Raw genomic sequence first — 14,747 nt, 5'->3', positions numbered from 1 at the left:
CCCCGGGGGCAAGTGGCATGTTGGCAGGTGACACGGTGCCCCCTGCTGACAGGTGACACGGCGCCCCCTGCGGGCAAGTGACATGTTGGCAGGTGACACGGTGCCCCCTGCTGACAGGTGACACGGCGCCCCCTGCGGGCAAGTGACATGTTGGCAGGTGACACGGTGCCCCCTGCTGACAGGTGACACGGCGCCCCCTGCGGGCAAGTGACATGTTGGCAGGTGACACGGCACCCCCTGCTGACAGGTGACACGGCGCCCCCTGCGGGCAAGTGACATGTTGGCAGGTGACACGGTGCCCCCTGCTGACAGGTGAGATGTTGGCAGGTGACACGGCGCCCCCTGCTGGCAGGTGACACGGCGCCCCCTGCTGGCAGGTGACACGGCGCCCCCTGCTGGCAGGTGACACGGCCCTCTCTGCTGGCAAGTGACATGTTGGCAGGTGACACGGCGCCCCCTGCTGGCAAGTGACATGTTGGCAGGTGACACGGTGCCCCCTGCTGACAGGTGACATGTTGGCAGGTGACACGGTGCCCCCTGCTGACAGGTGACACGTTGGCAGGTGACAACTGCTGGTTTCTGTTTGTCTGCAGGAACGCTCTGATGCCTGCTGACAGGTGACACGTTGGCAGGTGACAACTGCTGGTTTCTGTTTGTCTGCAGGAACGCTCTGATGTTCAACAACGAGCACATGGCCGACATCCACTTCATTGTGGGTCCGCCTGGAGAAACGCAGACGGTCCCAGCTCATAAGGTGCAGCACCTGGTCCGGAGCAATCCTGTGCTCTTGGTGTGGTACTGCCGGCTGGTTCCGACCCATTTCCTGTCTGTGTTCCAGTACGTCCTGGCGGTCGGCAGCTCCGTGTTTGGAGCCATGTTCTATGGAGATCTGGCGGAAGGACAGTCGGAGATCCACATCCCGGACGTGGAACCAGCTGCTTTCCTCACCCTGCTGAAGTGAGTCCAGACACGGTTCCAGAACCACCACTGAACCACCAGAACGGTTTGGTTCAGAATGCTGTAGATCAAAGTCAGACCCAGACAGAGGATGTTCACAGCAGTTCTGACCCATTCAGGCCGAGTAAATCTATTCACATTGGGTATGACTGAGTTCGAACCTTAGTGTTGACTCACTAAGTCTTACTCAGACAGGTTCAGACTGGATTGGACCTATTCAGAGCAGTTTCAGAGCGGTTCAGAGAGGTCCAGTCGCTTCCTCTGACGGGTCTTGAGCCTCGTCCCAATCAGTAGATGTGGTGTCTTCACTAGAAACCAGCAGAACCCAGGAGCTTCTTATCTGGAACCTTCTTCAGGGTTCTGGTCCACAGTAGATCTGGGTCAGAGGTCTCTAATGTCCCCTCCTGTGTCTTAGGTACATGTACAGCGATGAGGTGGAGCTGGACGCCGACACGGTTCTGGCCACGCTCTACGCCGCCAAGAAGTACATCGTCCCTGCCGTGGCGAAGGCGTGCGTGGGCTTCCTGGAGACGAGCCTGGAGGCCAAGAACGCCTGCGTGCTGCTGTCCCAGAGTCGGCTGTTTGAGGAGGCGGAGCTTACGCAGCGCTGCTGGGAGGTGATCGATGCACAAGCCGAGCTGGCGTTGCGGTCTGAAGGGTTCTGTGAGATCGACCAGCCCACGCTGGAGATCGTCCTGCAGAGGGAGACACTCAACATCCGTGAGGCGGCGGTGTTCCAGGCGGCGTTGAGCTGGGCGGCGGCAGAGTGCCGGCGCCAGGGACTGGCAGTGACCCCTTGGAACCAGCGGACCGTGCTTGGGAAGGCTCTGTACCTGCTCCGGGTCCCCTCCATGTCTCTGCAGGAGTTTGCAGATGGACCAGCGCAGTCGGAGGTTCTGACATTGGCAGAGACCCACAACATCTTCCTGTGGTACACCGCCACCAACAAACCCCAACTGGACTTCCCTGTGGGGAAACGGGTTGGCCTGGCGCCACAGCGGTGCCACCGCTTCCAGGCATCCGCCTACCGCAGCAACCAATGGCGCTACAGGGGGCGCTGCGACAGCATCCAGTTCGCCGTGGACCGCAGGATCTTCATGGCCGGGCTGGGCCTGTACGGGTCGAGTGGTGGGAAGGCCGAGTACAGCGTGAGGATCGAGTTGAAGCGACAGGGCACCCTTCTGGCCCAGAACCTCACCAAGTTTCTATCAGACGGGTCGAGCAGCACCTTCCCCGTCTGGTTCGAACACCCTGTCCAGGTGGAGCAGGACACCTTCTACACGGTCAGCGCCGTCCTGGACGGGAACGAGCTCAGCTACTTTGGACAAGAGGGAATGACCGAGGTGCAATGTGGGAAGGTGACCTTCCAGTTCCAGTGCTCCTCGGACAGCACCAACGGTACCGGAGTGCAGGGGGGACAGATCCCAGAACTGATCTTTTACTGCTGAAGCTGGACCTGACGGGCTGAAAGGCCTCAATCCAGGAAGGACAGTCTGGTTCTGATAGTGTTAGCGGCTACAGTTCTGATACCATTAGGTACAGATTTCATAGCGTTAGCTACAGTTCTGATGGCGTTAGCGGTTCTGGTTCTGACTGATTGAGGTGTTTCAATCATTAAAGTTTGTGTGACTGAAACTGCAGTGTTTTTATCTGATGTAGTTTCCTGCAGCCACCACCAGAGGTCACTGTAGATACACCTTTCTTCAGCAGGTGTAAACTCCAGTCCTGGTGTCCTGCAACATTTAGATGTTTCTCTGCTGCAGCACCTGAACAGAATAATCAGGTCATTAAGGCTCTGGAGAGCCGATCTGCACCAGGAGGAGATGAAGCCGTTTCATTCCAGGGTTTTGTACCTGAGGCTCATCTAAAAACTGAGGGACCGCAGAGGACTGGAGTTGACACGCCTGGTCTAATCGCTGCCGTTTTAGCTAAATTTGACGTGTTACAGGCGAATCACGTGACCTGATGCGACAGGAAGTCTCACCGATGGCGGGCGCGTTGATGCACAGCTCCCGGGCCAGGAGCAGGAAGGTTTTCCCCAGGATGTAGACGTTCACCTGGACACAGAGAACACACCGTGATTGGTCCAGAGCTCAGAGACGGTCTGTGATTGGTCCAGCAGCATACATGTCGCTCTTACCTGCAGCAGGTCGCTCAGGTCCAGTAGCATGTCTGAAGCTCGGTTCAGGAAAGAAACTGAACAATTCGGTTAGGAATCGTTCACTAACTGAACGATTCCTTGAGTTCTGAACGGGTTCTTCTTTATTCTGGAGCTGCTGATCCGACTTACAGGGAAGGAAATTCAATAAAAATACATTTTTATTCATTTCTTCTGTTTTTATTTACAAAGGAAGATGATTTTTTATTTAGAAATATTTTCAGGACTTGATTTTTATTGATTTTTATTTACGTAGAATAAAGACACAACTTCCTTTTTATTTTTCTGCTTTTTTAGATTGTAATAGTCATTTTTATTATTTACATTTTTCTGAATTAGCTTCCCTTCGTTACATTTGTTGCTTCTGAGCCAATCAGGTTTGAGGTTCTAGTTAAAGAGAGATTAGTAATTTGAGGTAATCGCAGATTTAACAAAAATTCTAAAAATTTAAGATGAAGGAAGAAAAAACACTTGCTTTTCATGAAAATGTAGAACAATTTTTATTTAGAAAGATTTAACGTACCTTACTTTTATTAGTGGATAATCTCAATAAAAATAAAAAGCTCAAAATATGGAGGCTAAAAACTAAGATGTGGGAAGACAAACAGCAGGGCAGGTGGCTGGTTGCTAGGATACGGGGCGTGCCTTCGGTGCGGCACACCAGGTAGAGGCAGGCGGCGATGACGTGCTCCGTCCGCCGGCCTCTGGTCAGGTGTTTGCTGACGACCAGCTTGAAGAAGTTGAAGGCCGTGTCCAGGCAGTGCTGGTTGAGCTGCAGCTGGCTGCCCAGCTGCTGGATCTGACGCTTACCTGCACACACACACACACACACACACCTGGAGTCACACCTGGAGAAGCGTCCCAGGTGAAGACGTCCTGAACTCACCGTTCTGCAGCGTCTGGGCTCTGGACTCCTTTCCGACGCCGGTGTGGAAACCAGAACCGAGGAGTGGAGCTTTAACTGGACCTGCAACAGACAGACACATTGAATAAAGTGTCATTTTAACAAAGAATGTCATTTTAAAATATGTCTAAGTGATTCTATATGTTCATATCTAAATGGAGGTTGTGGCTGCAGGCCGGTTAAATTAAATGTGAAAAGTTCATGTTAGATCCTAAAATCTTTAATTCTTTTCAGAGCATATTTAAAACTTAACATGATTATTATTAGAATTACAGTGATTACCTAAACTGCAAACAGTTTATTAAATAAATTTCTAAAAAATATATTTGAGAAATTTCCAGTAAAGTCAGTTCACATTTATTATAATATTTGGTGCAGAATTCAGAAGCTTCTGCAGGAAATGTTTCCATTATGGATCCCTGGTCGGAACCATTCTGGGTTCTAACGACCCGTTTAAGCCTCGGCTCCAGGTCCAGCTCAGTCTCACCCAGCGGTTCTGACAGGAGAAGCTGAGCCCAGGCCCGGTTGGTACCAGTACCGCTCACATGGGAACTAAGGAGGTTTTCAGCTGCAATCATCCCCAAGCATCCTCACCTGGACTCTCTCCCTGGTTACTATGACAACCAGGTGATTAGCCCACCTGGCTGCAGAGTCCAAGTGGTTCCCTCAGTGGAGTCGGAGCTTCCAGTTTCAGCATGTGGCGAGCCAGCCCATTTCATGGAGGAAGATCTTTACAGAATATGAATTATTTGTCTACTGTTAAGTGACTAGAGGGGGCAGGTGATGATCTGCTGCTGCTTCAGTTGGAGGGTAAAACTGAGCAGATTTTAGCTCCGATTCCTCCAAGTCAAATGTTTCTCTACAATCAGATCGATCAGTAATGTTTGATTTCAAAGTGAGGCCGGGCGCTGCTCTTCAACAGCCCTCTGATTAGAGTTCACATGTTAGCATAAGACGTCTGGTTCATCTAGTTTGGTCATAAAAACGGTCTTCCAGCTGTTCTCTGGGTTCTTCTGGGTTTCTGGAACCCAGATCTGAAGGCCCATATGACTTTGAGTCTGCAGGATGAAACACAGCTGCTTCACGACAGTTTTCCAGAACATTCCTGACCTTTGACCTTCATTTGTTCAGCAGATTTTCCATCCGCAGGTGTGGTTCAGTCGGAGTGTCGGGATCGGTACCAGTGGATCTGCGTGCCTTTGGCGCAGATGCCTCACTTTGAAGCAGTCGGTCAGTTCTTCTTCACTGAACTTGGCGCCGGAGCGTCTGTGTCTCACCGTCTCTGATGTCCTGATTTAGACGTGATGGTCCGCGCCATCAACAGGCAGCTGGCCTCCTGCTGTGGTCACACCATCAGCACCTTCAGGCCGGACGGCTCCATCGTGTTCAGAGCATCATTTTACTCCTGCTTCACCCACAACCAGGCCGCTCCCAGACCGTGACACAAATGACTGGAGGCCTAAAAATATAATGACTCCCCTCTATTTGTTTAAAAGTAGTCAATGAATACGATGATTAAAATGTTTACTGTGCATTATTTAATGAGATTTAATTGTACATTTATTTCTTGAGATGTTTGCGGTGCTAAATTTGGGCCATAAGGTTTGTACAGAAAATTTAAACTGGAAAAAATTCAAATGAAATGATTTAATCTCCACCGATCTGTTTTGGGTCTGAGTGTTGCTCTGCTGAGGGAGAAACCAGCCGAGGGGCTAATGAAGCTCCACCTTTCCAGGTTCCTGTGCCTGGAGGGTGCAGGGTGTGTCCACCTGTCCTGAATCCCACCTGTCGGTCTTTCACCAGGCGTTACGGTGGGTCTGTTTCCTCCAGAATGACGAGGCGTTCACCTTCAAGCTGAACGTGGTGCTGCGTGGCGGCAGGTTGAGCAGGAGGTCTACATGGAGGTGAGGGTCTCTTAACACAGTTGGCGTTGCCTGGCAACCAGCTGACTGACCTGGTGTGGTTTTGTTGTCAGGTGAACGTGAACAGAGTCTTCATGTGGAGGCCAGGCAGGTGTGGCAGGAGGCTCTCTTCAGTGAGTCGGTGCTGATCGAGGATCTCTGTAGTTCTTCAGGAACTGGTCTGGGTGTGTCGTTGAGTTTCATCCCCGACCTGAGCCGGGTCTAAACCTGTAAGGTCCAGTTTGTCCTGGTAGCTGATGTTCCTGCAGAGCAACGTTCAGGCCGCCTCATGAGGCCCAGTGGGGGGGCTGCAGCCTGATGGCTGATGCTTCAAACAGCCTCGTGCTGAAGCCACCATAGTGGGTGGGCACAAACACCAGGTGCCATCATGGCTGAATCTAACAGCTTCATTTCATGCAAACTTCAACTCTAAACTCGGATAACTAACTGAGTTTAGAGTCTGCACTGTTTCAAAAGAAAAGTGTCCTCTAGACTAAACTCAAACTGGGACGGAGGACTGGTGGACCTGTCCTGTAGTGTGTGAAGCTGGTTAGTTGTTAGTAGTTAGTTAGTTAGTTAGTTAGCTGGGGAATCGGATCTTCCTTGGAATCAGAAACTATTCGTTCCTTCGGTTTCATCCCTGCTCTTAATGAAATACTGGTTCAGGCCCAGTTCTGGTCCTACCAGTCAGTGGAGAAATCGGGTCTCACCATCAGCAGAGACAAACTGTCCCACAGCGGACGACACGCCTCCACTTCCTTCCACGAACTGGACCTCTGATACGATGATGTTGTCCTCCAGAACCGAGCCGCAGCCCGTGCACACTGCACTGCCCCGGGCCTGGTCCACATCGATGTCGGACCCCCCACAGGTCCGGCACACCCTGGAGCTCATGGTGGCGGTGCCTGAGGATGAGGAGCAGTTCCTCTTTAGCATAGATCAACAACAATCTGGAAACAGATTCTGCGTCCTGCAGCCATTCGTTTCCTTTAGTCAGATCAAAAGAGACAGAGGCAGAGAACACAGTGGTGGGAGTATTATGCTGAGGGCGCTTCAGTGAGTCTGGACCTGGACCTAAATCGCTGCAGAACACCCGTCAGTCATTTAACAGCTGTGAGCTGAAGACAAAGGTCTTGTTTGAATTTGTTATTCATGAACATCGTCCACATTTTAAAACGAGACGAATGTTTCACTGCTGGATCCTCGGTGTGAACACGGATCCCTTCCTGCTCCACTTCTGAGAGGTTCTGAAGGGTTGTGACCCAGTTTGGTTTCTGGAGCAGAACCATTCAGCTTATCTACAAATCAAAACAATGAGCTCATGAACCAGAACCAGAACCAGGGTGTTTGGACCTGAACAGTAGCTGGAAATCCCTGCAGAAAATGAGATAATTTATCATCAACTAGATCGGTTCTGATCCAACACCAATGGAAGACCCAAAGATGTCTTCCGAACAAACCGAACCTCCAGAACAGTCTGACAGCAAAATCTCATTTAGGAAGTAGAAACTCCTAACCTAGAATCGAACCCACAACCGAATCGGCCGAAGGAAGAGTCGCTAACCACTGGACCACCAGCTACAGCGGAACACGCCCCACTTACCAGGTAAAGTACCGGAACCAGGCGGGAAGAACCAACAAACAGCGGTTCAAGTTCTAGCAGCTGGGCTTCATGTTCGCCCCATCCGAACCGTAACCACTCAGACTAATGGATCAATTACTGGTTCTGGTTCTGATCTGTGTTTAGCTTCCCCAAGTGGCGCCCAAATTTGACGTCACTTCTGAGCCAATCCATATCCAGACTCATATCTACGTCATTTTTCGCGCCACCGCCAGTTCTGTTCGGTTCGGCCGGGGCGGGACAAGCGGAACGAACGGGACTGGGCCATAACAGGCAGCGGTACCGGAACTGGAGTTATTTTCTGGACCCGGCGGCAAGCGATGACGTCACGTGCTCAGGAAGGAGTTTGTCAGTGTTGTGACGCTTTCACAAACAAATTTGGTCAGAACCAGAACCGGTACCGCAGAGATGAACTGGGACCAGCTGCAGCTCAAACCGCGGATCATCTCCGCAGTTCAGAGAGGTACCAGCTGCTCCACCGGACTCCAGAGTCCAAACCCAGATTTGAACTGGTCCGCCTGGAGCAGAAGTCTGAGCTTCACTCAGACCTTCATCGTTGATGTCATACAGTGACGTCGGCTTTATTTAATGAACCCAAACTTTATTATTTTTCTAATTAACCCCCAGGTTGTATTTGAACAGAACAAGAGCCTCATTAAAGCTGACGGCTTTCCTCTGGGCTCAGCTGTGTTCACTGACCATCACCATGTGTCGTTGCCATAGTAACGTGTTTTCTCCCCTCAACCCCCAGCTCATCTGAAGTCTTTTCGGGAGGTTCTGGTTTTCTCTGAGCCGGATCTTCAGAAAATGACCGGACTGTCCCGCCCAGATGTCCAGGAGCTGCTCCATGCTGCCGCCACCGCCTGCAGGACCCGTCAGCCAATCACAGGTTAGATTATCTGATTGGCTCACACAGTGTGACGTCATGTTCAGTTCTAACAGCAGTGTGTGTGTCCCTCAGCCCTCCAGCTGCAACGAGGTGAGTGCCGCAGGTTGGAGTCCGGTCTGCGGCTCGGAACTGGCTGTCCGGTTCTGGACCAGCTGCTTCGCGGAGGACTGCCAGTGGGGGGCGTCACTGAGCTGGCGGGAGAGAGCGGAGCGGGGAAGACCCAGCTGGGCCTGCAGCTGTGCCTGTCTGTGCAGTATCCGGTGGAGCACGGAGGCCTGAGTGCAGGTCAGTGAACACACCATGCGTACGCAGGGTGTCGGTGAACGCACCATGCGTACGCAGGGTGTCGGTGACCTTCCCAGCCTTCCATGACCTCTGACCTCTGCCGTCCAGGTGCGCTGTACATCTGTACCGAGGATCCGTTCCCCATCCGGCGGCTGCAGCAGCTGATCTCAGAGCAGACGTCGCTGCGATCTGACGTCCCGCCATCTCTGATTGGCCGCCTCCGCTTCTCCGACAACATCTACTTGGAACACGCTGCCGACCTGGTGCGTTTGACCTCTGACCTCAGATTGTGTGGCGTCTTTGGCCGACCGTAGGCTCACAGGTGTGTTGATCCCCAGGACTCGCTGCAGGTGTGTCTGTCTCGGCGCGCCGCGCTCCTATTGGCCCAGGGCCGAGTCCGGCTGGTCGTGGTCGACTCGGTGGCGGCGCTGTTCAGGTGCGAGTTCCAGCCTGGTGATTGGCTGGAGAGGAACAAGCAGCTGCTCACCGTTTCCTCCATGGTGCATCACCTGAGCCACGAGTTCACCACCCCTGTTGTCTGCATCAACCAGGTGGGTCACACACACACACACACACACACACACACACACCTGTCTCCTGTCCTCACTTGAAAGACGTCTCAGATCAGTAGTCATGGTTACTTCCTGTTTTGTTTTGTTTTTTATCTGTTTAAGGTCACAGATGTTTTCCACCAACCAGAGAGCAGCTCCAGGTAAACCTGTCCTCCAGGTAAACCTGTCCTCTAGGTAAACCTGTCCTCCAGGTAAACCCGAAGCGTTTTCATCCTGACCTCATGTCTGCCTGTCTACCTGCCCAGCTCTCCGTCCTCTTCAGTGAGTCCCGCCCTCGGTCTGGCCTGGGCCAATCAGGTGACGGTTCGGCTGATGATGCGCCGTCTCCAGGTGACTGTTTCCCGTGGCGACCAGAGCAGCGCTCTGCGCAGGTTGGAGGTGGTGTTCGCTCCTCACCTGGCCCGGAGCAGCCGGGACGTCGCCGTGTGGAGGGAGGGGCTCCGCGGGGTTTTGGACCCGGTTCTGGCTCCATTTGGACCTGATGTAGCTCAGCAGGAAATGGTTCTGCCGCTTCCTCTTTGTTCCGTCTGACCCGATGGAGATGCTTCTGGGTTTCAGCTGGGTCAGAATGAGGTTCTGGTGGGTCCGGCAGCTCGGGACTCCGGTCCAGAGTGGAATCATGATGACTGTCATTCCGGGTCAGAACCACCTCAGGTCATGATAATGCCTTCACTGTCCCCAGGACGTCAGGACTCTCCCTGGGATCCGTTACAGTTTAACCCGTCTGCCGCCACCAGAACCTTCAATGATCCAGAAACGTTTGTTTACATCAGAACTCAGAATCAGAACGTCAGGTGGTGATGACTTCCTGCCTGTGGCCAATCAGAACGTCAGNAATCAGAACGTCAGGTGGTGATGACTTCCTGCCTGTGGCCAATCAGAACGTCAGACTTGATACTCCTGTTGTGTAAATAAATTTATTTATTTTTAGGGTCAAAAAAGATAAAAAGTTGTAAAGTTTTTTTGTATGTTTGTTTTTTTGTTTTGTAGGATTGAAAGTGATGGAAAAACTAAGAATACATAAACTCCAACCTAATTAAAACATATCTGATGTTATTTGTATTTTAATCTAATTATTTATGGATATTTAATGCAAAAAAGGGAAACTTAAAAACGTTATGGATCTGTTGTGGACGGTCCAACGAGCCACTGGCGGCTCCGGAGCCCCAGGTAGGAGACCCGTGGTCTGATTGTGTTGACCCGGTTCTTCTGTACATGAACCGGTTCTGTTTGGTACCGAATGGACTCCAGATGAAAAAAGGAATCCATTGAAATTCAGTAATTATAAACGGATCATTTTAAATCCTAATCTGGGTTAAAAGATTCGAACTTTTTCCCAATAATCCCGCTTCCCTCCGGGTCAGAGCCGTTCTGGTTCTGGGCGCAGCGGCAGCACTGCGCCTGCGCTGATTCTCCATAATAAAGCGATCATCAGACTACCGGAAGAGCGTTAGTGTTTTACAAATTAAAAGCAGCACCGAAGCCGGTCCCCGGGTCACTGATGGCAGCTACCGATGGAACCGGACCTGTGATGTTCATAGGGCCGGTTCCGGTCCAGGTGTGTTGGAGCAGAAACCTATCTAGAAACTGCAGGTTGGTTCTGGAGAACCGGACTGGGTCGGCTCTGTTCTGTTTTATTTTAGCTCTTATTTTGAAAGAGCGTGGCCGCGCCCCTGATTTCCGGCCGTGTTGCGGTGGTTGACGCAGCGCGTGAGTTTTCACAGCAGAAAGACCGAAGATCAAAAGGCGCCGCCGAGCTGCAGGTGAGGTTTGTTTTTGGCTGCAGAGCCTCATCAGTTATCGATCAGTTATCGATCAGTGAGCTCATCTTTCCGTCCACATTCCTGCTGCTGATCAGTAGATTATTAATATCCTCAAACTGATGACATGATTTATCAAATAAAACGTAAACAACAACGACGTCATGACCGACAGAGGGCGTGGCCCCGCTGACCGGATGATGATGATGAAGATGATCGATCAGCAGAGGAAGCTCCGAGTTCCTGATGTTTTCATCAGCATGTTCTGGTTCTGGTCGGGTCCAGTTCAAACCAAACTAACGGGTCTGAGTCACCGGATCCCAGATCCAGTCCCGGTCCGGATCCGTCAGTTTGATTCAATTCCGGGTCTTTAGCAGCAAGATGCTTCCCCTGTCACCATGGTAACTGACCTCCACCTGTTGCCATGGTAACTGACACCTGGGGAGCTCCAGAGTGATTATCTGTCATTAGTTTGGGAATGACTGTATTGATCATGTGATCAGCAGTGAACCAGACGGAGTTCTGCTTTAGATGGATCGGGTTGTGCTGGACTGATCCGGTTCTTCCAGAACCTTCTGGACCTCCCTGTACTGATGTTAATGTGTGTTTGTTCCTGCTGCTGCAGACCATGGCTGCCTTCCTCTTCCTCCACCTGGCCCTCCTCTTCCTCCTGGCGGGGCCCGCGATCTTGCAGACTCCCGATCCCGCTGAGCCGGACCTCCTGGACCGGAGCGCAGACTTCGGGGCGCGGTTGTACCGGGCGGTGGCGGGCCGAACCGACGACAACGTCTTGCTGGCTCCGCTCACTGTCTTTGCGGGAATGCTAGCTCTGCTCAGCGGAACCAGCGGGCCGACCCAGAACCAGCTGCTGCAGGGACTCACCCTGACCGGACTGGACCCCCAGATTCTGCCAGGTGAGCCGCGACCCCAGCATGACCCGGAAGAGGTCGGCCCGCCGTCTGCAAACTTAAAACTTAACGGCTATAATTCTTAGAGAAAACGGAAGGTTCAGTTTAAGTCATTTTTTCGCCGCGTTATTCATTCATTTACGTTACAGTTCCGAACTAAACTTTTAGTTAGGAAGATAAATATTTTCCAAACTACATATGTAATTCACAAGCTAAATATTTAGTTAGTAAGTTAAATATTTAAAGTCAAACTAAACATTTAGTTAGGAAGCTCCATATTTAGTTCCAAATTGTACAGAATTGGGTTGGGGCCACAGAAAACAAGAAGTCTGAATTAATATTTTTTTTCAGTGGACCTAATCCTCTTCCGTAAAATGTAATATTTTACAAAATGGATATATTTAATTTACAATTTAAATATTTGGTTTGCTAACTAAATATTTAGTTTTTTTGCAAATTAAGTATTTAGTTTGGAAATTTATATTTAACTTCTAAATAGAAAAATACTGAGCAATCAAATTGAATATTTAGTTAGCATGCTAGGCTCCATCCATCTATCCATCCATCCATCCATCCATCCATCCATCTTCTTCCTTTTATCCGGGGTCGCGGGGTCAGCAGCCCAGGTCGGGAGGCCCAGACTTCCCTCTCCCAGCCTCTGTTCCAGCTCCTCTGGGGGAATCCCGAGGCGTTCCCAGCCGAGGATCATCGTCCCTCCAGCGTGTCCTGGGTCTTCCCCTCCTCTCAGTGGGACATGATCTCCTCACCAGGGAGGCGTCCATCCTGACCTGATGCCTGAGCCTCAACTGGCTCCTCTCGACGTGGAGGAGCAGCGGCTCTGCTCAGAGTCCCTCCTGGACGACCGAGCTTCTCTCTCTAATCAATCAATCAAATTTTATTTGTATAGCACATTTCAGCAGCAATGCATTTGAAGGTGCTTTACATAATTAAAAGACAAAATAAAAACAGCATGTGACATTGAATAAACAGTAAGAAAGAGAAAGAGAGTTTGGAAAAAGAAAAAAAGAAAAAGATTTTTAGAAAAAGGATAAAAACAAACTTTTGTTACGGTATTTAAGCGCCTGGCGTCGCAGGTCTCCACCGTCCGTTTAACCCGGGTATTATCCAGGTATTATCCAGGTATTATCCAGGTATTATCCAGGTATTATCCAGGTATTATCCAGGTATTATCCAGGCTCCGTCCACCTGTCACGCGAATTTTTGCGCTAGGACTTCGCCGTCCTACACGGATTTTTGTGCACTATTTTTACCAGTTAGTCTAGAGTTACAGGGTTTTTCTGTGCGCACAATGACCCTCAATCACTCACCACTTTTACATAAATAGATAAAAACTAAAGATAAAAACATTAAAAACATCGAAGACATCAAAACCCTAACCCTAATTTAGCCATAAGCAACTCTAAACAGGTGGGTTTTAAGTTGAGATTTAAAGGCNACCCAGAACCAGCTGCTGCAGGGACTCACCCTGACCGGACTGGACCCCCAGATTCTGCCAGGTGAGCCGCGACCCCAGCATGACCCGGAAGAGGACGGCCCGCCGTCTGCAAACTTAAAACTTAACAGCTATAATTCTTAGAGAAAACGGAAGGTTCAGCTTAAGTTATTCTTTCATTTACATGTCACAGTTCCGAACTAAACATTTAGTTAGGAAGATAAATATTTAGTTCCAAATTGTACAGAAGAGGGTTAGAGCCACAGAAAACAGGAAGTCTGAATTAAGAATATTTTTTTCAGTGGACCTAATCCTCTTCCGTACAATGTAATATTTTACAAAATGGATATATTTAATTTACAATTTAAATATTTGGTTTGCTAACTAAGTATATCGTTTTTTTGCTAATTAAGTATTTAGTATGGAAATTTATATTTAACTTCTAAATAGAAAAATACTGAGCAATCAAATTTTATTTGTATAGCACATTTCAGCATCAAGGCATTTCAAGGTGCTTTACATAATTAAAAAACAAAATAAAAACAGCATGTGACATTGAATAAACAATAAGAAAGAGAAAGAGAGTTTGGAAAAAGAAAAAAATGAAAAAGATTTTTAGAAAAAGGATAAAAACAAACTTTTGTTACGGTATTTAAGCGCCTGGTGTCGCAGGTCTCCACCGTCCGTTTAACCCAGGTATTATCCAGGTATTATCCAGGTATTATTCAGGTGTTATCCAGGTATTATCCAGGTATTATCCAGGTATTATCCAGGTATTATTCAGGTGTTATCCAGGTATTATCCAGGCTCCGTCCACCTGTCACGCGAATTTTTGCGCTAGGACTTGGCCGTCCTACATGGATTTTTGTGCACTATTTTTACCTGTTAGTCTAGAGTTTACAGGGTTTTTCTGTGACCGCGCAATGACCCTCAATCACTCGCCACTTTTACATAAATAGATAAAAACTAAAGATAAAAACATCAAAGACATCAAAACCCACTCTAACCCTAATTTAGCCATAAGCAGCTCCAACCAGGTGGGTTAAGTTGAGATTTAAAGGCTCTCAGTGTTTCAGCTGTTTTATAGTTTTCTGGAAGTTTATTCCAAATCTGTGGTACATAGAAGCTGAATGCTGCTTCTCCTCGTTTGGTTCTGGTTCTGGGGATGCAGAGCAGAACCAGAACCAGAAGATCTGAGGGGTCTAGACGGTTGGTACAGCAATAACAGATCTTTAATGTATTTTGGTGCTAAACCGTTCAGTGATTTATAAACTAACAACAGTATTTTAAAGTCTATCCTCTGAGCTACAGGGAGCCAGTGTAGGGACTTTGAAACTGG

General features: G+C 49.5%; 4 protein-coding genes and 1 long non-coding RNA gene across 11 annotated transcripts in view; 4 read left to right on the top strand and 1 right to left on the bottom strand.

Moving 5' to 3' along the window:
• Nucleotides 1-638, top strand: part of LOC107833925 (uncharacterized) — an 823-nt gene extending 185 nt beyond the window's left edge. Inside the window, exons 2-3 of the long non-coding RNA XR_001659695.1 lie at nucleotides 508-562; nucleotides 618-638. This is a non-coding gene — a long non-coding RNA (uncharacterized LOC107833925). The remainder of the gene's footprint in view (nucleotides 1-507; nucleotides 563-617) is intronic.
• The window catches only part of LOC103156401 (BTB/POZ domain-containing protein 6-B-like), a 4,014-nt gene extending 1,422 nt beyond the window's left edge, over nucleotides 1-2,592 (top strand). The window contains exons 3-5 of one of the 3 annotated variants that reach the window (XM_016664342.1): nucleotides 664-754; nucleotides 839-957; nucleotides 1,373-2,592. In XM_016664342.1, coding sequence (XP_016519828.1) covers nucleotides 664-754; nucleotides 839-957; nucleotides 1,373-2,405 — 1,243 coding nt within the window. In that variant the 3' untranslated portion in view covers nucleotides 2,406-2,592. The remainder of the gene's footprint in view (nucleotides 1-663; nucleotides 755-838; nucleotides 958-1,372) is intronic. The other 2 variants (XM_007578429.2, XM_016664343.1) reach the window with 2 other exon arrangements.
• The window catches only part of LOC103156402 (transcription factor IIIB 90 kDa subunit-like), a 13,649-nt gene extending 5,974 nt beyond the window's left edge, over nucleotides 1-7,675 (bottom strand). For 2 of the 4 annotated variants that reach the window (XM_016664340.1, XM_007578433.2), the window contains exons 1-6: nucleotides 7,524-7,674; nucleotides 6,631-6,825; nucleotides 4,002-4,082; nucleotides 3,752-3,925; nucleotides 3,098-3,129; nucleotides 2,942-3,014 (exon numbers count right to left, since the gene is read on the bottom strand). In XM_016664340.1, coding sequence (XP_016519826.1) covers nucleotides 2,942-3,014; nucleotides 3,098-3,129; nucleotides 3,752-3,925; nucleotides 4,002-4,082; nucleotides 6,631-6,814 — 544 coding nt within the window. In that variant the 5' untranslated portion in view covers nucleotides 6,815-6,825; nucleotides 7,524-7,674. Of the gene's footprint in view, nucleotides 1-2,941; nucleotides 3,015-3,097; nucleotides 3,130-3,751; nucleotides 3,926-4,001; nucleotides 4,083-6,630; nucleotides 6,826-7,523 lie in introns of all 4 variants that reach the window. The other 2 variants (XM_016664339.1, XM_007578435.2) reach the window with 2 other exon arrangements.
• An 83-nt stretch (nucleotides 7,676-7,758) lies between these two features.
• On the top strand, nucleotides 7,759-10,343 carry xrcc3 (X-ray repair complementing defective repair in Chinese hamster cells 3). 2 transcript variants are annotated; one of them, XR_001659691.1, is made up of 8 exons: nucleotides 7,759-8,004; nucleotides 8,293-8,430; nucleotides 8,503-8,715; nucleotides 8,824-8,978; nucleotides 9,054-9,266; nucleotides 9,390-9,427; nucleotides 9,533-10,081; nucleotides 10,137-10,343. XR_001659691.1 is itself a non-coding variant. In XM_007578436.2 (7 exons), the coding sequence occupies exons 1-7, from the start codon at nucleotides 7,950-7,952 to the stop codon at nucleotides 9,816-9,818; spliced, it is 1,098 nt and encodes a 365-aa protein (XP_007578498.1). In that variant the 5' UTR covers nucleotides 7,759-7,949; the 3' UTR covers nucleotides 9,819-10,343. The 2 variants fall into 2 exon arrangements, 1 of the variants encoding a protein (XP_007578498.1); XM_007578436.2 differs by having other exon boundaries at nucleotides 9,533-10,343.
• A 533-nt stretch (nucleotides 10,344-10,876) lies between these two features.
• The window catches only part of LOC103156404 (protein Z-dependent protease inhibitor-like), a 6,480-nt gene continuing 2,609 nt past the window's right edge, over nucleotides 10,877-14,747 (top strand). The window contains exons 1-2 of the mRNA XM_007578440.2: nucleotides 10,877-11,050; nucleotides 11,673-11,961. Of these exons, the coding sequence (XP_007578502.1) occupies nucleotides 11,676-11,961 (286 nt within the window). The 5' untranslated portion in view covers nucleotides 10,877-11,050; nucleotides 11,673-11,675. The remainder of the gene's footprint in view (nucleotides 11,051-11,672; nucleotides 11,962-14,747) is intronic.

The sequence above is a fragment of the Poecilia formosa genome, unplaced genomic scaffold (genome assembly GCF_000485575.1).
Source record: "Poecilia formosa unplaced genomic scaffold, Poecilia_formosa-5.1.2 Scaffold480, whole genome shotgun sequence".
NCBI lineage: Eukaryota > Metazoa > Chordata > Actinopteri > Cyprinodontiformes > Poeciliidae > Poecilia > Poecilia formosa.
The sequence above is the reverse complement of the archived record's forward strand: the minus strand, read 5'-3'. Positions and strand labels throughout refer to the sequence as shown.